The 23703-nt window shown below is 38.9% G+C and overlaps 1 protein-coding gene across 1 annotated transcript in view; it reads left to right on the forward strand.

Moving 5' to 3' along the window:
• The window catches only part of GALNT1 (polypeptide N-acetylgalactosaminyltransferase 1), a 70219-nt gene that overhangs the window by 23813 nt on the left and 22703 nt on the right, over positions 1-23703 (forward strand). The window contains exons 3-6 of the mRNA XM_033837663.2: positions 10830-10996; positions 16376-16583; positions 21214-21384; positions 23485-23602. Coding sequence (XP_033693554.1) covers positions 10830-10996; positions 16376-16583; positions 21214-21384; positions 23485-23602 — 664 coding nt within the window. The remainder of the gene's footprint in view (positions 1-10829; positions 10997-16375; positions 16584-21213; positions 21385-23484; positions 23603-23703) is intronic.

Below are 23703 nucleotides of genomic sequence, written 5' to 3' on the forward strand. Positions count from 1 at the left end.
AATCCAGTGTGCAGAGAGAGAACAGAATCCTGGGCAGGGCTGGGGGCCAGACGGCAAAGGGAGAGCCTCAGATGACAGTGGTGCGGGCATGGAGGGAGGCAGCCCAGAAAACCTCAGGAGAGATTGCTTTAAGAAGATTCCTATACTATATTGATAGTTGGTGCTTCTGAACACCTTAAGAGACTTTTAGACAGTTTGTAGAGAGTGTGGGTTTGAATTAGTGACAAGTACATAGAAAACTAAGGAAGAGTGGGGGGATAATCGATGGTGAAGTGGAGGGGAATGTTGTGCAGAAAGAGGAAAATTATTAATAATATATGACTCAGCTATGAATAGCATTTTTTAAATTTTTATTTATTTATTTATTTATTTTTGGCTGTGTTGGGTCTTCGTTGCTGTGCGCGGGCTTTCTCTAGTTGCAGTGAGCGGGGGCTACTCTTCATTGCGGTGTGCAGACTTCTCATTGCAGTGGCTTCTCTTGTTGCGGAGCACGGGCTCTAGGCGCGCAGGCTTCAGTAGTTGTGGCACACAGGCTCAGTAGTTGTGGCTCTCGGGCTCTAGAGCGCAGGCTCAGTAGTTGTGGTGCACGGGCTTAGTTGCTACATGGCATGTGGGATCTTCCCGGACCCGGGCTCGAACCCATGTCCCCCTGCATTGGCAGGAGGATTCTTAACCACTGCGCCACCAGGGAAGCCCTATGAATAACATTTTACATAGCTCTAATATACATTCAGGAGTGATGTATCCAAATTTATAATATAATTTTGGGAGACTGAGAGACTAGCAAGTGTATGTGTTGGGGGAGATAGGAGTGAGATAAATCCTCATATTCTGTAGTAAGAAGTCAATACATTATATCTACAACTAGAGAAAAATGAAGTAAAAATGCAGATATAGTACTTAGAATTATGTCTGCTCTATGAGAAGGGAGAAGTGGCAAAGAGGTGAGGGAACAGCCTTTTTTAAAAATAGATCTTTATTGGAGTAGAATTGCTTCACAATACTGTGTTAGTTTCTGTTGTACAGCCTTTTTAAACAAGCTTTTGACAGCTTATTTTTTAAGCATGTACATGTCCTTTGATCAAAATTAAACCTAAATAAAGATGCTCAGCTAATTCTGATCTCTGCAGACATCCCACCTCCCAGAGACTCATTACTCCAATCTAGTGCTTCTCAAACTTGCTAGGGTAGGAGAGGAGGGAGAAAGGAAATAAGGCTGGGAATGTGGATGTGGAATTAAATCTGTCTCTGACCTTTGGTCACCCCTTACTAGTTTCCCAGACCAGAAGGAGAGAGCTTATCTTGGGACTCCTTCTTTGTGCTTCTAGTGCATTTTTCCAGTTGTGGAACTGCCTTTGAGTGCAGCCTGACTAATGCCAGAGGGGGAAAAATGGAAAACTCACCACTGGTTAGATGGAACTTCAAATTCTAGTCTCCTTCACCAGTTGACCTGCTACCATTTACATTTCAGTGTCCCCTCAGACAGCTGCTCCATGTATTCTGTCCAGGAGTTATGGTACCACCCACTGGGAGTAACAGAGTGGAGTGCACTTACTCCATCTTTCCTGGAGCCAGAAAATGCACCCATTTAAAGTGAATAATTCAGTGATTTTGAGTAGATTTTCAGAGTTATGCAAGTATCACCACTTGTAGAAAATTTCCATCACCCCAAAAAGGTCTGTGGTGTGCATTTGTAGTCACTCTCCATTCCCACTCTCAGCCCTAGGATTAAGTTATCACCAATGTACTCTGTGTATATGGATTTGCCTTATCTGGATATTTCATATAAGTGGAATCATATAATATGAAGTCTTTTGCGTCTGGGTTCTTTGACGGAGGATAATGTTTCTGAGATACTCCCGTGTTGTAGCATGTATCCTTTGTTCCTTTTTATTGCCCAGTGTTATTCAGCTGTATGGATAAAACACATTTATTTCTCCTGTCACCAGTTGATGAACATTTGAATTGTTCCCCTTTTCTGGCTATTATGAATAATGTTTCTAAGAACATTTGTGTTACAGGTGTTTGTGTGGATATATAGTTTTGTTTTTCTTGGGCAAATTCCTGATTGCTGGGTCATATGATAACTTTAACTATTTAAGAAATTGCCAAACGATTTTCCAGAGTGGCTGCACCATTTACATTCCCACCAGCAATGTATGAGGGTTCTAGTTTCTCCACATCCTCACCAACACTTCTTTTTGACTCTTTTTTTACTATAGCCATTCTACTAGGTATGAACTGGTGTTTCATTGTGATTTTAATTTGTGTTTCTCTAATGATTAATGATATTGGGGATCTTTTCATGTACTTATCAGCCATTCTTATATCTTTGATGAAATGTTTCTTCAAATATGTTGCCCATTTTAAATTGGATTGTTTGTCTTCCTGTTACTGAGTTGTAAGAGTTCTTTATGTATTCTGGATACAAATCATTTATCAGACATATGATTTCCAAATATTTTCTCAGTTTGTGGCTTGTGCGTTACATTTCCTTAATGGTAACTTTAGGCACAGAATGTGCTTAATGGCACACAAATAGTTAATTTTAATGAAGTCATATTTATCAGTTGTTTCTTTTACGGGTTATGCTTCTAATGTTATCACACTTCATGGTACAAGACTGGAATCTTACCCCTGAGATCAGAAATAAGGAAAGGATGTCTACTTTCCACTTCTGTTTAAAATTGTACCAGTCCAAAACTTGCACCTGTGCTGTGGGTACAGAAGGAGAGCCTCAGAAGAAGCCCTCTCTGGGCTGGGATACAAGAAGAGGGTCTCTTAAGGGTTAGAGAGTGGAGTAAAACCCTTATTTCTCCCCTAACCCATCTCTTTAAAAAAATTTTTTTTACCTGCCCCACAATCTCAGCCCCTAGGCAGTATTGCCAGGCAGCACAGCCATGAGCAGTGGCCAGGGAAGCAACTAAACATCTGAGGGGAATTGTCTCTGACTAGAACAACTCTGGTGTCCGGAGCATGGGTAGAATTCCCATTGCTTTTCTTTTTCTGTCTCCGACAGCGTGACCTGGAACACAGGACAGTCTTGGGAAGTATGCAGCAGAGGGAGGAAACTAAAGCCTCTGCTTTCTAACTATGTTGGAAGACTCAACATAAAAGATGTCAGTTCTCCCCAATAGATGTTTGGTGAAATTCCATTCACAATCCCAGCAAGGGATTTAAGTTTTTATTTGAAAAGGCAAGGGAAATAGAATAGATAAAATAATTTTGAAAAAGATGAATAAAGTTGGAGTAAATACAGTACCCAATTTAAAGACTTTCTATAAAGCTGCAGTAGTCAAGACAGTGTGGTGTTGGCAGAAAGATAGATATATAGATTAGTGGAACAGGACAGAAAACTCAGAAATAGACCCATATAAATATGGCTATTTTTTTTAATTGAAGTATAGTTGATTTACAATGTTGTGTTAGTTTCAGTTGTACAGCAAAGTGATTCACTTTTATGTATTCATATTCTCTTCCATTATGGTTTATTATAAGACACTGAATATAGTTCCCTGTGCTGTACAGTAGGACCTTGTTACCTGTTTTTTGTATAGTAGTTTGTATCTGCTAATCCCAAACTCCTAATAATACCCCTCTCCCAGGCCCTTTCCCCTTTGGTAACCATAAGTTTGTTTTCTATGTCTGTGAGTCTGTTTTTGTTTTGTAAATAAGTTCATTTGTATCATATTTTAGATTCCACATATAAGTGATACCATGTAGTATTTGTCTTTCTGACTTATTTCACTTAGTATGATAATCTCTAGTTCCATTCATGTTGGTGCATGTGGCATTATTTCATTCTTTTTTATGGCTGAATAATATTCCATTATATACAATACACATGTACACACACAAATACATACATATGTATGTATTTATGTATATACCGCATCTTCTTTATCCATTCAGCTGTCAGTGGACATTTAGGTTGCTTTCATATCTTGGCTATTGTAAATAGTGCTGCTGTGAACATTGGGGTGCATGTATCTTTCTGAATTAGAGTTTTCTCCAGATATATGCCCAGGAGTGGGATTAGGCTGTTTGATTTTTGACAAAGGTAAAAAGTCATTCAATAGAGAAAAGATTTTCTCTTCAACAAATGGTGTTGGAACAGTTAGAAATTCATATGCAAAAACATGATTCTCAACCTGAATCTCATGTATTATATGAAAATTAACTCAAATTTGATCATAGATCTAAATCTAAAACCTAAAATATTATAATTTTTAGGACCAATATTCAGGACCTTACATTAGGCAGAGAGTATTTAGACATGACATCAAAAGCATGATTTCATCAAGGAAAAAATTGGACTTCATTAAATTTTAAAATTTTCACTCTGTTAACACTGTTAAGAGAATCAAATGACAAGCAACAGACTGGGAGGAAATATTTATAAACTGGATATCCAACAAAGGGCTTGTGTCTGGAATACACAAAGGACTCTCAAACATCAACCCTTACTCCAATGAAGATGTTAAAAAATAAAAACAATTTTTTTTAATTAAAACATTCAGGGGCTTCCCTAGTGGCGCAGTGGTGAGAATCTGCCTGCTAATGCAGGGGACGCGGGTTCGAGCCCTGGTCTGGGAGGATCCCACATGCCACGGAGCAGCTGAGCCCATGAGCCACAACTACTGAGCCTGCGCGTCTGGAGCCTGTGCTCCGCAACAAGAGAGGCCGCGATAGTGAGAGGCCCGCGCACCGCGATGAAGAGTGGCCCCCGCTTGCCACAACTAGAGAAAGCCCTCGCACAGAAACTAAGACCCAACACAGCAAAAATTAATTAATTAATTAATAAACTCCTACCCCCAACATCTTTTAAAAAAAACAAAAAATTCAACCCAGTTAAAAAAAAATTGAATGCAATAAAAAAGTTGTCAGCAGATTTGACACTTCACCCAGGATGCTGTATGAATAGCAAATGAGCACATGAAAAGACACCAACCATTGGAGAAATGCCAGTTAAAACCATAATTAGATACCGCTCTATACCTATTTAAATGGCTAAAATAAAAATACCGCCAGCATCAAGTACTGACAAAGATGCAGAACAATTGGAACTCTCATATATTTCTGGTGGGAATGCAAAAATAATACAGTCTCTCTGGAAAAGTTTGGCAGTTTAAAAGTTACACTTACATTGTTACACTTACCATGTAATCCAGCTAGCCCATTACTGAATATTTACTCTAGAGAAATGAGAACATGTTTACACAAAAAGTTTTTTTTTTATTGGAGTATAATTGCTTTACAATGTTGTGTTAATTTCTGCTGCATAGCGAAGTGAATCAGCCATACGCATACACACATCCCCTCCCTCTTGGACTTCCCTCCCCCCACCCCAGCATCCCACCCAGCTAGGCCATCACATAGCACTGAGCTGAGCTCCCTGTGCTATACAGCAGGTTCCTACTAGCTATCTATTTTGCACATACTAGTGTATTTATGTCAAACCTAATCTCAACACAAAAGACCCCGAATAGCCAAAGCAATCTTGAGAAAGAAAAACGGAGCTGGAAGAATCAGGTTCTCTGACTTCAGACTATACTACAAAGCTACAGTAATCAATACAGTATGGTGCTGGCACAAAAACAGAAATATAGATCAGTGGAACAGGATAGAGAGCCCAGAGATAAACCCACACACCTATGGTCACCTAATCTATGACAAAGGAGGCAAGAATATACAATGGAGAAAAGACAGCCTCTTCAATAAATGGTGCTGGGAAAACTGGACAGCTACATGTAAAAGAGTGAAATTAGAACACTCCCTAACACCATACACAAAAATAAACTCAAAATGGATTAAAGACCTAAATGTAAGACCGGACACTATAAAGTTAGGGGCGAACATAGGAAAAACACTCTTTGACATAAATCACAGCAAGATATTTTTTGACCCACCTCCTAGAGTAATGAAAATAAAAGCACATGAAAATTTGTACATGAATATTTATAGCAACCCTATTCATAATGGCCAAAAAAACTGGAAAGAACAGGTGAATGAAGAAACAAACTAATATATCAGAATGGAGTACTATTCAGCAATAAAAAATAACAAACTTCTGGTACAACAACTTAAAGGAATCTCAGAGATATTGTCCTGGGTGAAAGAAAGATTATACACCTCATTCATGACATTTATGAAAACACAAAACTATAGTAATGGAGAACAGATGTCGGTTGCTGGGAGTGTTAGGTGTAGGGGGAGGGTGTGAGTATAAAAGGATAGCACAAAGGAGTTCTTTGGGGAGATGGAACTGTTCTGTTTTCTGATTTTGGTGATAGTTTTATGAATCTATACACATACTAAAACTCATAGAACTTTTCACCACCACCCCAAAAAAAGGTCATTAAAAAAATGACATAATACCAACTGTTGGTGAGTATGCGGAACAACTGGAACTCTTAACAGACTGATGGTGAGAGTGAAAATTATTACACCCTCTTTGGAAACCTGTTTCACAGTATTTACTAAAGCTGAGCTTATATATCCTTTATTGCCCAACAGTACAGAAATGTATACATGTTGTCACCAAAAGACATGCACATGAATATTATCACAGCACTATTCATTGTAGCCCAGACTAGAAAGTACTCTAATGTCCATCAATGGTGAATGGAAAAATATGTTATGATTATGTTATGATTATGTATTCATATAATGGAATACTGTGCGGCAGTATAAATAAACTATTGCATACAACAATATGGATGATACATAACCACACTGTTGAATGAAAGAATTCAGACATAAAAGGATGCTCTGTATCGATAGCTCCCAAAGTGTGGTTCTGAGACTTCTGGGGTCCTTGAGGTCCTTTCAAGAAGTCTGCAAGGTCAAAACAGTTTTCATAATATTACTAAGATATTATTTACCCTTTCTGCTCTTAATCAACTAGTGTGCAGTGGAGTTTGAGAGGCTGTGTGGGTCAGGGTCCAGGTGGGAGTCAGAAATCACACAATAATTTGAACAGAGACGTTTTAATATAAATAATTACTAACTATAATGGGATTAACTATAAGGGAGTATAGATAGTAGTAAAGGAAGGAAAATTATTAAGGAAGGAAAACCTTTGGAAGGGAGACCCCCTCCATAAGGCTGGGATTCAGACCTCTTTGGAGAAGTTTCTGTAGATGGTAGAGAACTTTGCTAGTTACCCCTGGCCAGACCTGGTTCACAGTACCCTCCAGAATGGGGACTGGTAAGGCAGGGTAACAAGCATAAAATACACTTCAGAGCGCATTTGGGCAGGAAATCAGAGCCAGAACTGCCAAACAGCAACCACCGCTCCTGGCTTTAGGCAACCAACTCTGGGAAGCCAACTGCTGGGGTACCTGGGAGACTTACTCAGAGTCTGCCTGTGGGGTGCTACTCATGCGTTTGGGTGTCTTCCACACACTCCAGTAGCAGCCACCCTATAGGAAGGAGAAGAAAACAAATGGAGGCATGCTAGAACCAGGAAGGGAGGTTTCTTCCTCCGGCAGTGTCCCTCCAACACCCTCGACTGTCAAAGCTTACGTATGCATCTTGCCGACTGCAAAGGAGATATGCTTATAGGAGCCAGTTACGCTATCGCAGAGCAGGCAGTGAAGGATATATTTGGAGATAAGAGGCAATAAATTCTTAGTGGGTTACTATATGAAAGTGATAAATCATCTCTTTGATAGCTACTGTAATTGTGTTTGTGGATTCTTCATTTTAAAATTTTGTTTTAATTTATAATGTAAATATTAATAGCTATAACCCATAGACAGAAGAACTTTGGGATCCTCAATTTTTAAATGTGTAAAGGGGTTTTGAGTCAAAAAGTTTGAGAACCACTGCTCTATATTATTTCTTTTAAATAAGCATTTAAAGAAAGAGGTAAAAATCATCTGTAGTGTTAGAGGTCCAGAGGAGTGGTTACCTTGGGAAGGGGCAGAAAGGAAGCCTCTGGGGTGTTGGTAATGGTCTGTTTCTTTATCTGGGTGCTGACTCCTTGATGCAGTCACTTTGTGGAAACACATTCACCTGTATACTTATGGTTGTCAACTTGTTTGAATGTATATTATATTTCAGTAAAAAGTTAAGACTCTTCTTTTTCCTCTCTTCCTAACCCACATCCTGTTGTTAAATCTGTGTGTGGTGTTTTTGCTTTGTTTTGTTTGCTTTTAAAGTAGCACAACCTTACACTGGCTAATTTTCATCCCTGAGGATGAAAGACTCAGTTGGGACAGGGTGGAAGAAAACTGCTTCATAGTACTGCCTGTGCTTATCCTCAGCTCTGTGCTCCCTACCCCCAAAGGGATCCTTCACCTCCAGCCCCACAAGGACAGGTGGTCCCTCCCTGGGAGAAGCTTAGCTAGAATGCTGAAAGCATCTCTGGTCTTCTCGAGTGCTTTATGGCTTTCTCAGGTAGAGGGGAGTGTGTGTGTGTTTACCTGTTTGAGAGCAGTTATGAAGATTTTCCCATATTTTCTCTATATTTTCTGTTTTGCATTGAGAGAATATTTATGAATTTATATGTTCTCTGAATGATTAAATTCAATTGTTTGATTTAGGAAATTGTTTTCCTTTTTGTCATCTGTTCTTCTGGGTCCCAATAATTTGCTTTGCTCTCTGATTCTTCCATCCTGCTGTGAATGATTTCCATTTTAGTCTTCTTTATTTCCAGTGTTCCTATAGCCTTGCTTCCTTTCCATACAACCTCAGAATTTAATGCTTTAATGTCATCCTAGTAATAAATCTGGCTTATCACTCCTCTTCTGCAGACCCTGCCATCTCAGGAGTTTTCCGTCATCTTCCTGTCTGCTCCCTAGCCATGCACATGGCTAGCAGTACTGTTGGTACATGGCGAATTTGCCTAATCATCTCTGTGTCTCACTTGATTTTGTTCTTTTTGTTGTTTCAGTAAGCTAGCAGCTTTACAGTCACCATGACTGTTTTGTTTCCCGATTCTCCTATAATAATAAGTAGGATTAATTTGTGAAAAAGGATTACATATGACTTAATGTGATTCAGTTAAATAATATTAGAAAGTCTTTTTCTGAATGCCCCTTACCTGTACACAAGCTACTCCTGACTTCACAGTCCTGCTCCAGTAGTCTGTGGGTCAGGTATACAGCATGCACCTTCCCATGAAAACATGAGTGTCTTGGCTTGCTCACCTACAAGGTACCTGAAGCATAGTACTAATGAGATATCTATAATGTGGCCGCCATTTATAACAGAGTTCTGATAAATACTGTCCAAAAGTAAGACTATTTGATATAATGCTATTATATCAATACTATCTGAAAATAATAATAATAAATAAAATGGTATTATTTTCAGATAGTATTATTTGGAATGCCAAGAACCTTCCCACAGTTTTCCTTCCCGTAGCCTAGGCAGCTAGTCTTTTGGACTTCACCTCCAGCCCAGACCTGGAGGGAGGGGACTGTAGAGAGGGTGGCAGGCTGTGTAGATCTTGGTGTGGACACAGGGTGAGCGGGAAGTGGACTGTGACGTGGACATGGGGCTGTGGTCTCAGGCGCCGGTGGATAGACAGTGAGGTTACTGGCGAGAGGAGTCTTGGGAATGGTGAAGAGGTGTGGGAGGGGCTGAAATGGGATTTAATGAAGAAAGACAATGGAAGCTGTTTGTTTCCCCTTTTCTCCTGGGAGGGAGGAGGGACCAGTGCTGATGGGGCTCCCTAGTGAAGTCTCCTTCGTTTCTCCTTCTTTCAACCCCTTTATTTTACCTTGCCATCTTTTTCCTCTTCTATTTTCCTTTTCTTCCAGCTGCCAATCAGCAGCCCTAGGGTGCCACGTTTAGTAAGTAGGGTTATAGTGGCAGCTTCAGAAGAGGGCTTTTGTTGGTATTTTTTCTCAATTCTTCCCCCTTCTCTCCTTTCTCCACTCCCACTGACAGGTAATAATAGAGAGATTGGAGAGACCACACAAGGTTTGAGGAGTTTACGAGAGCAAGAAAAAAAGGTGGATATAGAGGCTGGGACAACTCTTAAAATTTGGGGGTCCCTAAGAAAGAGTAATACGTGCAGTCTTTAGGAGAGGTTTTGTTCTAAAACAGATGCCTTGACGTCTGGTTACTTAGTGCTGTTGTTGCCCTCGGTTAGTCTGTTTCTAGCGGTTTCATCTAGCTAACAAGATTGAAAGAAGAGACCATGTAGAATTAGTATATTGATTCTGTGTGCAGGTATTTTGGGTGTGTTTGGTCTTTCTGATGGTTACATTTCTAAAGATAGTCTCTACTAAACAAGATGCATGTGGAAATTTCATTGTGGAGGGGGCAGCATCAAGACTGTGGAGTTCCCAGTCAGGCCCTGCCGCTCCCTCCCTTGGTCCATCCTCTGCTTCTCATCTGTGAAATGTGGCTTCACATACCCCACAGAACTATCAGGAAGTTTCAGTGACCAGTACATAATAGATACTCAGTAAATTTTAGTTTACTTACTTTGTGGAAGGTAATCCTTTGCTTAGATTATTAAACTGTTAGACTGTAGTGGTTCTGATTTTTTGTCTAATGGGATTCTTGAGATACGTTCACTTTGGGATTAATGTAGCCTTAGTACATTACCCATTAAAACGAATCAGCAGAAAACATGTCAGGAAAGAGGTGTCTGATTTTAAGAATATAATTAACATCTTTAAAAATAGTTTTAATCTAACCATATAACTTTAAGTAGGTACTATTTTATTAAACATGCAACATTAACCAAAACTTAAATAAATGAAGTACTGAGAGTTGCACCACTAGAGCCACCTGTCTTATTCTTCTGTTACCCCTTACTTGATTATGCTATTGTAACAGTTTTACAAAGGCATTTGCTTTGTCTCTAGGTGTAAAACAAAGGTGTATCCAGATAATCTTCCTACAACAAGTGTGGTGATTGTTTTCCATAATGAGGCTTGGAGCACACTTCTGCGAACTGTCCAGAGTGTCATTAATCGCTCACCAAGACACATGCTAGAAGAAATTGTTCTAGTAGATGATGCCAGTGAAAGAGGTAAATTTTACATTTTAATGCCAATAATATGCTACACCTTTTGTCATTATGGTTAAAAAACTAGTTGCTATCATTTTAACCTAATAATTTTATACAAACTTCTAATTTATCCTAAAAGTTATTTATAATGTTTGGACTCATTTCACATATGCAAAAAATTTACACCCTTGTGAAACTTAAAATATTACTTTAATTAGCATTTAGTTTGTGTCACATCTTAATCTTGTTTTAAAAAGAAATCTATAAAAATTTATGCAGAACAGTGGGAAAAAAACACGTAATTTTGTCAGGATTTTCTCTGTGGGAAGCTACAGCCCTGAGTCAGTGGAGAAAGATTGGCTCTGACTGAGAGCCATGAATAGAGAGATTTAGTTCCATGTACAGTGGGAAGCATCCCTGACAGCAAAACAGAGCCTGAGCTGGCTGAGCCTTAGCTCTCCAGATTCTTCTTAGGTTTTCCGTTTCCTCTATTCCTAAGTTCAGGAATAATCTATAGCTAGGTACATAAAGGGTGACGAAGGAACTTATGAAAAAGTGGTATATAATATGTTTCTGATCTCATGATGAATCTCTACAGTGGCTCTTGCCCAGACATTCTTCCAAGAATCTCAGAATTTTTCACAGGCTTTTTTTTCACAGCACAGCTGTTCATCATTGGTGTCATGTGTTTCCCCCAATATTCCTATACTCACATGAGAAAAATTTGGAGGGAACTACGGAAAACGGCTCTTCCTTCCTTGCTTAGGCAGCCTTAAACTTCATGACCCATCTTTTCAACCTTTTTTGTTATTATCTTCAACTTTCTCACCTCTCTCTCATTGCATCTGCTAAAATAGTTTAGTCAAGTATTATACCTTCTCCTCCCTGTGCCCACACTAAATATATATGTTTAACCGTGATGAATTTAATCATTTCCTGTCTTAATTATTGGGAATAATTTACTCATTGATAACAATTTAAATCTTCTTACTTTGCCAGGTTGTAGAGGTACAAATGAAGAATAAGATACAGCCCTGCTGTTTCAAGGGCCTTGTAGCTTACTTCCTTAGTCTAATCAAGGAGATAGTTTATAATTACATAAAACATTTAATAATAATATATAATGTAATTAATGTCAAAATGAATGAGAGCTGTTATAAATTAAGAATACCACACTTAAATAATTACTGTTGACAGAAGCATAAACCCCACGTGGATAATTGTTAGCTAGGAGTTAATTAATCCCTCTTTAAGAAAATTAGCTGAAGTTAATTTTAGCAGTGATTCATACAGACATCTATCCTGCAAGTGACTTTTACTTATATGTTGATATTTGTTAAATGTTCCTCAAGAAGAGATATTTTTCCTCAGATGAAATGATTTATTTTTCCAGTCGCCCCTTTGTTTTCTCCATTATTTTGTTGAGTGCCTGAGAAGGCTGTGAAATAGTAAGTTTTTGTAGGATGTGGCCTAACCAGCAAGACTTAACATGTCTGCAGCCTGAAGTGACAAAGATAGTCACGTATCCCGGTTCTCTTTTACCTCCCTCATGTAGGCCCTTCTGAATCACCCCAGCCTTTGTAAACCTGTAATTGGAAACGTGTGGGCAGGTGTCTGCCTCGCTGCCCCGTCGGGCTTAGTCACTAAGCAGGACCCTGAGCGTCACCCCACAGCCCTGATCAGGGACCTGGCTCTTCTGTATCTTCCTGCCTGGAAAGTCTCAGGCATCTGGGTCACCACTTCTGATATTTGGGAACCCCTGGGCATTGTGTTTTTGTGGTTATAACTGCAGTCTTGCTATCCAGATTGAGAATTATCTAATCTAACTTTCTTGTTTAGGTGGTAACTTTGGGCCCAGGAACCAGAGCCAGCTCTCTAAGTCCGCTCTTTCCTATTCATGAGGCACAGCCATGGCACCGTCATTTCTCACCTGGCCGATGAAATAGACTAATTAGTCTCCCCACAAACACTCTCACCCGATCCTGTCTGTTCATGCTGCGTACAGAGGGAGCTTTTAAACGTGCAGACCTGACCGTGTCACTTTTCTGATTAAAACCTTTCCTCTAAACAAGGACCTACTGTATAGCACAGGGAACTATAGTCAGTATCCTGTAATAACCTATAATGGAAAAGAAGCTGAAAAAAATATGTATGTATATATAACTGAATCACGTTGCTGTACACCTGAAACATTGTAAATCAACTATACTTCAATTAAAAGAAAAAGAAGCCTTCCTTCTAAGGCCTGCAGGACCTGGCCTCTGCCTGCATCTCCAGACATATCTCAGATCATTCCCTGCCCACCCCAGCCCCTAGTTCCTCTTGTATGTTTCCTCAGAATCAAGTTACACTTAGGCTTTCCTGACCTCCTGCAACCGGGTCATGTCCCTCTGAGCACCTCTCAGAACACTCTGTACTCCCACAGCTCTCCCCAGAGATTAACCTGTTTACTTGTCTATTTAATGACTGTCTCCCCCAACCCTGCCCCGCAGACAGGCACTATGACTCCATCAGGACTATTTGCTCACCATTATCTCCTCGGTGTCCACAGTGCCTATCGCACAGTAGACAGTCCAGAATATATTCAGTGAATGAAGGAAAGAATAATCTACCAGTCAGTTGATCCTTATTTCTACTCCGTGTCTGCACAGACTTCCTAACTAGGTTGTGTAGTGTGCATAGTCTGCTCATGGCCTCAGGGTATTGGATTTCATGGTGAACCTGCTGAGTTGTCAGTAGCTCCATTTATTAAGTATGAAGTAGATGCTATAATTATCCCTATTTTATTGATTGAGCAAAATGAGACTTCACATAAACCTAGGGTTTAACCTCTTAACTGCTATGTAGTCATGTCTGTCATAACTTTACTGTTAAGGGGTCTGTAATGAAGATGGAGTCTGGATGAATCCCTAGTTCATGTTCAAAGTTATGCAGTTGTCATCTCAGAAGGTTACGTTAAGATTTAGAGTTGATATAGTGTTCTGAATCTGAGATGACTATTGTTTTTTTCATTTTGCACAAAAGGAAACAGAGGTTCTTATTTAAGTAGGGATTAGGAGTCAGATTTATTACACTCTAAATTCTTTGCTCTTTCTACTGCTCTTTAGAGCTCTGGCTAAGATTTCTCAGATGTTGCTAGGAGCAGTGAAATTTTCCCTGACATTCACTCTCTGACAGCCTCCCAACTCCCTGATGCAGAGATGCCTAGGGATCCATTTATAGACTAATAGCTGTAAAGATACTCTAATAAGATTCTCTCTTATTTTTAGATGACATAGTACCTTCTAATCATAATCACTTAACACCCCTCCATGGCTTCATTTTTATAAAATGAGGTTTGAATAAATAGTTCCTAATCCCCCACCTAGCCCTGAGTCCATAATTCTGTATCAGGTGTTAGGAAGATACCTATTTCTTAGCCATATTGCCTGAAAGCCACAAAGACATCAAACAAAGATGCCAAGAAAATTTGTTGAATAGCAACTTTTTTCAACTACCAGACCAGAGAATCATGCATTTTTCATTTTAGTTATAGACAGGACAGAATATTATAACTTTCAAAGATACAGAATTCAGGGATTAGATTGCTTTGATTCTTAATAAGCACTTTAAACTGTCTAATATTTTGGGGAAGACTTACTGGGCAACCCAGTGTGACACAGCCGAATTTGACTGGTCTAAGGTACTAGAATATATCTCACACCTTACCACATGAGATTCTGTCAAACTCTGGACATAAAGAAATTTAAATTTGGATCAGGTTGGGTGAATCCGCAGTCCTGAATTGTTCTCTCGGTAGTTCCCTCCTAGGATTTCTTGCTGCGGGTGAAAAGAGGGGCTTTGAAGTCAGGCAGACCTGGTTTGAATCTTGGATCTACCTCTTAATAAGCTGTGTCATCTTGATCAGTTCCTTTAATATTCTGAGCCTTAGAGTTTCATATCTAAAACATGTTTAATGACATCTCATAGGGTTGCTATGAGGATTAAATGAAATAAAATATGTAAAGAACCTGGCATTGTACTAAATAGGCATAAAGTGGTAAAATGTTGTTTTTCATTGGGGTTGGCACTACCCTCACCTTTTTTTACTCAGAATCAAGTTATATATGTTTCTGACCCTAAGGTTTGGTTCATAAAATCATGGTGATCAGATAGGAGTTCTCCACATATTTTTCAGATTTTCTTTTTAGCCCAGATATTTTAGGAAGTGTATTAGCAGACATGGAAATGATTGGTGTTCTGGTGTAGTGGGACACAGAGGCCTTTTTTTCTTTCACAGTTTTCATAGTCCTGATTATTCCATTATTGAATCAGTCAGGTCTTAACCAGTTCCAATGGGCCAGAACCATTCCACTACTATTTGTCTTTCCCTCTCCGCTATGTAGGGAGCCCTTTGGATTCCCACGTTTAGTATTTAAAGAGCCCCTTAATACTTACACCCTGACCTTCGTTACTGGGGTCCCAGGACAGAGCTAGTCATAGGAGTCCTAGTAGCTCCATGTCAAGTTTTTCCTTCACTAGAGAGACTGTCCTTGTACCTGTGGTATGGGGACAAATTGGAAAGACATTTGATCACCATCTGTCACTTCTCTGGCATAAGCACCATGAACTAACCTGATCTGAAAAGGTTCCTGTCTTTGGTTTGAGGAAGTGGAACCTTTTCTGCTTTTTAAAATCAATTGTGTACTTTGGAGGCAGGAACTCCTTGGCTTAGGAGCATAACCTCTATCTGACCTCTCTAGGATAGCTGCTGACTTCATCACCCATTCACTCTCCCTTTCTCTCTTCCTCTTCAATTGCCCTTCCCTCTGGAAACCTTTTTTGCTTAGACCGACCTGTCTGGTAAGGGTTCTGTTTGGTCTTATAGCTCCAGTCCAGCATTCTCATCTAGCTTGACCTCATTTCCCGCCTCCTGAAAAAGAACTACATAGTCAGAGACTGTGATAAACTATAAGACAATTTGTTTCTGCCTTTGAAGAAACCCCACAATTTTCCGAACTCTAACAGCTATAGCATATTGTGTTCTTTCTCTCTATTGAAGTCTGGATTTAATTCTCTTGCACTACCTTCTTTCTGTTCCTGATCCTTAAGCATGATTAGAGAAAAGGAGAATTGAGCCTGACGGAGAGCTGCTTAGAGAAGTGTGGTAACGTGCCTTTGACTGAGCCTGAGCTCAGAGGCTCTCCCCTAATTCCTCGTGTAACAAAGGAGAGGCAGTTCTGGTACATTCTCTCAGGAAATAAAAAGGCTTCCTAAGTGAAACGGGTTTGTGAGTCAGGGAGCGCACTGAAAGTGCTCAGTAGGTATGTGTTGAATGAATATTGCAAACTAAAATTGCCTTCCATCTGGATAATGCCAGCTCGCAGTTTTTAAAATTTGTTTTGTTTTATTAATTTTCAGACTTTTTGAAAAGACCTCTAGAGAGTTATGTGAAAAAATTAAAAGTACCAGTTCACGTAATTCGAATGGAGCAACGTTCTGGATTGATCAGAGCTAGGTTAAAAGGAGCTGCAGTGTCTAAAGGCCAAGTGATCACCTTTTTAGATGCTCACTGTGAATGTACAGTGGGGTGGCTGGAGCCTCTCTTAGCCAGGATCAAACATGACAGGTAATTTTCTGGAGTCTATAAATTGTTTTCAGTGCGTTTGTCCTAAACTATGGTAAGTTGAAAAATTCCATGTTTTTAAATAAATATAAAAATATTTTCCTTTAAAATACCCATGAAGAGTACTCTAAACCAAATACGAATAAGACCATGTTCTAAAGTCTGGAAGGAATGTTTGCAGACTGTCTTGTTAATGAGGATGGATTAGGAAACATGTTAGGACGTATACTATATGCTCTCTTCACTAAACGGGAGCAGAACAGATAGACACGGATCTCAGGGAAGGTAGGATAAAGCCCTTTACTTGTCCCTGCTCCCTAAGGCTGACACTGGGGCGCGAGCAGGTCATCTCTCTGTCTGCATCCTTACTGGGACTGTATCTCTTAGCCTATAGCACAAGGTAGAAGCGGGTGGGGAGATAACACATTGTCTCCTGAAATGCTTGATTGTTTATGGAAAAGGACTGTAATCTTGGATAATACAGGTAGAATATTGGGAACAGTGCAAGCTTATGGTTGTAGTCTTTCATGATGCACAATTTTCAAAGAATTACCTACTGCTGGGCTTGGCCTTAGCTCCTAGATATGAGGAGACAACCTAACTTCAGTCTGCAAGACCTATGTTAGTTGAATTTCTGCTTGTCATTGAAGTTTGAACCAGAGGCTGTCTGTGTCAACATTAAGGTTTAGATTTCAGCAGGGTAAACTTTTACTAGTCACGTAGAGCATAGTGGGAGCCAAAGTCATTGCATCTATTCTGTTTGTAAGCAAATGCTGGACCTACATCTCTGCCCGCCCCCCCACGCCCAGTTTTTTTTTTGGCCGCGCCACCCGGCATGTGGGATCTTAGTTCCCTGACCCGGGATCGAACCTATGCCCCCTGCATTAGGAGCGTGGAATCTTAACCACTGGACCGCCAAGGAAGTCCCCATCTCTCCCCTTTCAAAGATGAATTGCCTGGGCAATGAGAAGATACAGTAGCTTTAGGAAGAAGAACACTGCCTGAAGAAGAAATAGGATATTTCTGTAAATTGTTTTCTATATGTAACAGATGACTGATTTAGGAAGTGTTTGCTTGCGTAAAGACAATGTGTAACCATTATGAAGCAGGAGCCTGGACCCATGGAGAGAAAGCAATGTGAGGTGATGACAGAAATATGAAAGGGAAATTGGCTGAAATAACAACCACAACAACTTCCAGTTGGGCTGTGTGGTAGATTAGGTATCCTGAATAATGTTTCCAACTGAAAAAGCTAAGTGCTGGATAAATTCAAAACACATTTTTTTTTTAAAGATTTATTTTTTATTTATTTATTTCATTTATTTTTGGCTGCGTCGGGTCTTAGTTGCAGCACGCAGGATCTTCATTGAGGCACGCAGGATTTTTCATTGCAGCGCATGGGCTTCTCTCTAGTTGTGGCATGCGGGTTTTTCTCTCTGTAGTTGCGGCGCATGGGCTCCAGAGCACGTGTGCTCTGTAGTTTGCGGCACACAGTCTCTCTAGTAGAGGCGCGAGAGCTCAGTATGTGTGGCGTGTGGGCTTAGTTGCCCTGCAGCATGTGGGGTCTTAGTTCCCTGACCAGGGTTCAAACCTGTGTCCCCTGCATTGTAAGGTGGATTCTTTACCACTGGACCACCAGGGAAGTCCCCCCAAAACATTTTTAAGTGCCTCACCAAGTTGGCAGCAAAGTAAGAAATTCTGCAGATCTCAGAACAAAGTGCAAACAAGTAAAGTAGTCTAGGCACTAAAGCCAGCTTTCACTTGTAGGGTTTCTGCTGAACTTAGGGGACACTGAGCTTCTGCCTTGAAAGACAAACAGATGGGAGGATGGGAGCCAAGGCCTGGGCCCCGCCTACAGTGGGAAGACGAATAGCAAACACCTGTATAAAGCGAGGCTCCTGATGTCTGTACTTCTGTGTTAGAATGAGAAATGAATCCCACCACACCAAAGACAACTTGGCCGTTTCAACCTTGGTATGGGGTGGAGGAGGGGAAATGGATCTCCCCTAAGAATTTGTAAGCAGAACATAGAAAAGGGGTACCAATTCAGCTGTTTTTATGAGACTAGTATAACCTTGATATGAAACCAGAACAGATGTGGAAGATTACTCAAACCCACTCACAAATGCTAATACGAAAATCTCACAGCACCAGCAAACTGAATCCAACTGAGATTTATTAATATCATATCAACATATATATATATTTATATATATAAGTAAAGCATATCATATAACATATCAATATATGTAACATATCATCACTACTTGGTTAGTGTAATATTACAAAACCAATTCACATAATATACCCTGCTAACATATTTCTGAAACTGTGATTAAAACCCTGTCATTAGGACTTCCCTGGTGGCGCAGTGGTTGAGAGTCCGCCTGCCGATGCAGGAGACGCAGGTTCGTGCCCCGGTCCGGGAGGATCCCACATGCCGTGGAACGGCTGGGCCCATGAGCCGTGGCTGCTGAGCCTGCGTGTCCAGAGCCTGTGCTCTGCAATGGGAGAGACCACAACAGTGAGAGGCCCGCGTACTGCAAAAACAAAAACAAAAACAAACCCTGTCATTAAAACTCTAATCACTTTAGTAGATACAGAAAAAAGTGTTCATTTATGATTAAAATGAACATTGATTTATGATTAGAAATACTTAGTAAACTATTATAGAATGTAAATTTACTAATTTAAGATGCTAAACTAATTTAATTTAGCTACACACACACACACACCCTTAACTAGCAAACATCATATCAATAGAGAAATGCAGAAAGTATTTTTTGGAAGATATTGCACAAGATAAGAATGCCCTGAATTATTACTGTTACTCAGTATTATTAGAAGCCTTAGATTTTGCAATAATATAAGAAAGGGTACAAGAATTGGAAAGGAAAAAAGCAAGTGCTGTCAATTGCAAATGATTTTTTTTTTACGAAGAAAAGTAAACTATAAGTAGTAGAAATAATAAGAATTTAGCAGTGTAGCCAAACATAAGATCACCATAGAAAAGTCAGTTGCCTTCTCCATACCAGCAGGAAGAGTTAGAAAATATAATGTAAAAAGAAGAAAAGAAATGATACCATTTATAATAGCAATGGAAATCATAGGCTATAATTAGGAATATGTTTAACAAATAATGCATGATATAGAAAACTGTTGAAATTCATTGGAAAATAATCTGAGCGGAGAGAAAGATAATGTTCATGGATAGAAAAGTCAATACAAAAATGTCATTTCTCTCCACATTGATTTATATAAATTCAATGTGTTTCTAATTGAAAATCTCAACAGAATTTTCTTGGAGAAACTGGCTGATTCTAACATTTATCTGGAAATACACATTTTAAAAAATAGCTAAAATACCCCTGAAAAAGAGGAGTCAAGTACAACTGGGCCTGCCCTACTAGACATCAAGACTTATTTTAAAGCTATTTTAATTGTGGCAGTGACGTATTGATGCAGGAGTTCACAAATAGACTAGTGAAACAGAGCCACTCCATGTTTCTATGAAAACTTGATTTATGACAGAGCAGGCACTTATGATTACAGCAGCAGAAAAAAAAAAGACCGTTAGATAAATAGTGCTAGAACAATTGGGCATCCATAAGGAAAATAAACGAAGTTGGATCCTTACTGCATGTAATGCCCAAAATCAGTTTCATAAGGATTAAAGATAAACATGAAAGGCAAAAATATAATTGTTTTTGAAGATAATATGGGAGAATATGATTTGGGAGTAAGGAAAGATTCCTCAAATAAGACACCAGTCAGATGGGGAGGATATCACATACTCTAAAATGTGGCTCCCAAGGGCTCTGAGCAGAGGGCACTGTTTCTTAGAAGGGGTTGTGGGCATATATGTTTTTTCAAGTTTATAAAAATCACAATACCAAAAGGAAAATGTTTCAGAGTACGTGTTCAGACAATTTGTATGAAGAAATACAAACTGCAGGAAAAATACTCTTTCTAATCATTAGAAAAGATAATTTTTTTTAATCCAGAGATACTGTGTAACATTATTATAGTAACAAAATTGCAAGAAAATAACATCCAAAGTTGATATTATAAGGAATCTGTATATACATATAACACTTTTGGAAAGAAGTTGAGTAGTGCCACAAAAAGTTCTTTCCTTTAATTCACTTATCTCACTCCTGGAAGTTCACTCTTAAAGCAAAAGTGAAATATTGTATATATGAACATGGTCACTTAGTATCTTAATAGCAAAAATATATAAGAAACACAAATGTCCAGAAGTCATTTATTAAGAAAATTGTTAGCTTAAAATTATTAAATATGTAGTCATTAGAATTATTAAATATATAGTCATTAAAAGTTATTTTTGAATACTGTAGAAATATTTGAAGTACTTTTACATGTGGCAAATATATAAAAGTATGAATGGAAGAGGGATGGAAGGTTATTTTCAATAAGTTATAAATAAATATGATAAATAATTATGATGCTAGCTTGGTAGGATATAGCAGGGAATTTTTTCACCATTGTCCTTAACATAATAGAATGTATTTTTATTTTAAAAACACTTAGTATACACTTGTTATATAATTGTTACCATAGCCCTCAAAAAAGAAGGTTTTAAAAGATTTTTAATTTGCTTTTATGATTTTAGGAAGACAGTGGTCTGTCCTATCATTGATGTGATCAGTGATGATACTTTTGAGTACATGGCAGGTTCTGACATGACCTATGGTGGATTCAACTGGAAGCTCAATTTTCGCTGGTATCCTGTTCCCCAAAGAGAAATGGACAGAAGGAAAGGTGATCGAACTCTTCCTGTGAGGTAACTGATTTGTCAAACATTTTCCCTAATGTGTTATTGGCAGGGGATTGTGAAGCATTGGGGATCATATTAGAAGGATTATATGTGTATTTTGAAAGACATGAAGGATTTGTGCACCATATATGTAGTTAAGAGCCATCTTTCATGTATATCATTATTTCAAAGAGGGATTTTTTTCCTCTGATGAATTAATAAAATTCGAATTTTTCATTTCTATAAATCTAGTTCCTGTGAGAAATGATAGTGACATGCATATGTTTTCATTCCTATATGAACAATGTTTTGCACATCTGTAATTTATGCTTTAATTCAGTTGTTAGGGATAATAATATTTAACTTAAACCATCCCTTAATTAATTGTAAGTGCCAATATGTGAAAATAATACCTAAAACTGGGTAATAAAATGTAAAATGTAAGATTTTAAATTCAGATATGTACCATCTGATAAGGTTAGAAAAAGCTTGTTTCAAATATAAAAATAACTAGAATTGGCAAAAGTATAAAAAAGGATTTCCATTAATGCATTTCTGCTTTTTCTTTTGTTCTATATTTGGTCTTATATAGATTTTTTTCAGAAAGGGATAAAAACCTTCATGCTATTCAGGACCTTTAGATAGAGACCTTGAGCCTTCTGAGCCATCCTAGGATTCCAGTTGCATCAGCCTGCTGCTTCTGTAGTAATTGAGAGTTCCTGCAGCACCAGGCTTTTTAGCCTTCTCCTCTCCAAGAGAGGAGAAGGCTTCCCAGATCTGTCTTCCTTTGAATTAAGTCCAGTTCTGACAAAGTTGAAGAGAGATTTCACTAATTCTATGCTCTTTCTCCCTAGCCAGCCCGAGTCCTTTCCTAGTAAAGGGACTTTTCCACTCCTTTGGTGACAGTTCAAATCACCATCTAAACCAGGGGTCACTAAACATTCCATACATGATTGACTTCTTTGAAAAATCTGATAAAAGCTTTGAGTCTTCTCTAAAGTGGGACTGGGGGTGGGAGGCAGGGATGCACATGTGCAAACAGAAGGGTTTACATACAAGTCTAGGAAATTTAGAGAGATCCCCAAACCTAGGTCAAGAAACCGCTGCACTAAATGATAATGCAGGGTGTCAGCCTATTTATTTCCTTTGACTCCTAAGATATTAGACTTTCTCATTCTTTTTTCTCTTCTAAAATCAAAGTAAGTCCTAACTTCTTTGTGGAAACAACTGTTTCTACTGGAAAAGCAAATGCTGCCACCCTCACCAGTGCATGGAATGAGTATGTTTTAGGGTTACATAGGTAGCCAGTTCATCCTAAAATATGATCTCCATAGTGTCCTCTGTCCCTGGAACTTAATTACGGTCTCTTAGTTGGAACCCAATTTTTCTCCATATTCATTCTTCAAGGAAACCAATATTTGGTATTCATTTATTTAAATCCTCCTTCATTATCATTTCTCTGCTTAATTCTACCTATTCCCACCCACTCTACATACCTAGGCCATGTTTTGAGGCAGAGAATTTACCATACTTGGTGAGGATGATGAACTCCTTACTTAGGAGGAGTATATTGATTTTATTCTGTACTTCATCTCCTTCCTTAAAGGTTGAGGGAAAGGGCTTCATTGCTTTCCTCCTGTTTAGTCTTACATCTTTGCAATATTTGCCACCCCTTAGAACCTGGCGTGTTAGAGCTGCTAACGTGAGTCTAGTTGGTTAATGTGGTCAACTGCATTTATGGTTGCTTGGAACTATGGAGTAGATACACAGTCAGATGGAGAGGATTATGAGAAATAGCTTCAATTTAAGGAGTTTGGGGTAGAAGCTCAGTCAGGACCTGAGGATCAAGAAAGGTACTGAAGACAGTAAGAGCCCTTGGGACTGGGCAGGGAAGGGTGTCCAGGCAGAGAAGGATGTCCAGGTAGGAGCTGTGGCAGCACAACTGGGGTGCAGGTCCAGCACAAAAACAAAGAAAGCCCTGGGAGCCTGTGAAAGTTTCTGCAGAGTGTGAGAATAAGCATTTATTCTGTAGTTAAAAACAGTTACAAAACTACTTTTAAAAACAAAAACTGATAGTAAATTTTAAATTGTTACAATTAACGGTATAGTATTATGATTGAATTTCAGAACACCTACAATGGCAGGAGGCCTTTTTTCAATAGACAGAGATTACTTTCAGGAAATTGGAACATATGATGCTGGAATGGATATTTGGGGAGGAGAAAACCTAGAAATTTCCTTTAGGGTAAGTTCCCTTTGAAAAAAGTAATCTGTATAACCTCAAATATGGATATGCTTTAAATATTTATGTTATCTCTAAATAAAAATTAAAAAGTGAATTTAATA

Source organism: Tursiops truncatus, chromosome 13 (genome assembly GCF_011762595.2).
Source record: "Tursiops truncatus isolate mTurTru1 chromosome 13, mTurTru1.mat.Y, whole genome shotgun sequence".
Taxonomy (NCBI): domain Eukaryota; kingdom Metazoa; phylum Chordata; class Mammalia; order Artiodactyla; family Delphinidae; genus Tursiops; species Tursiops truncatus.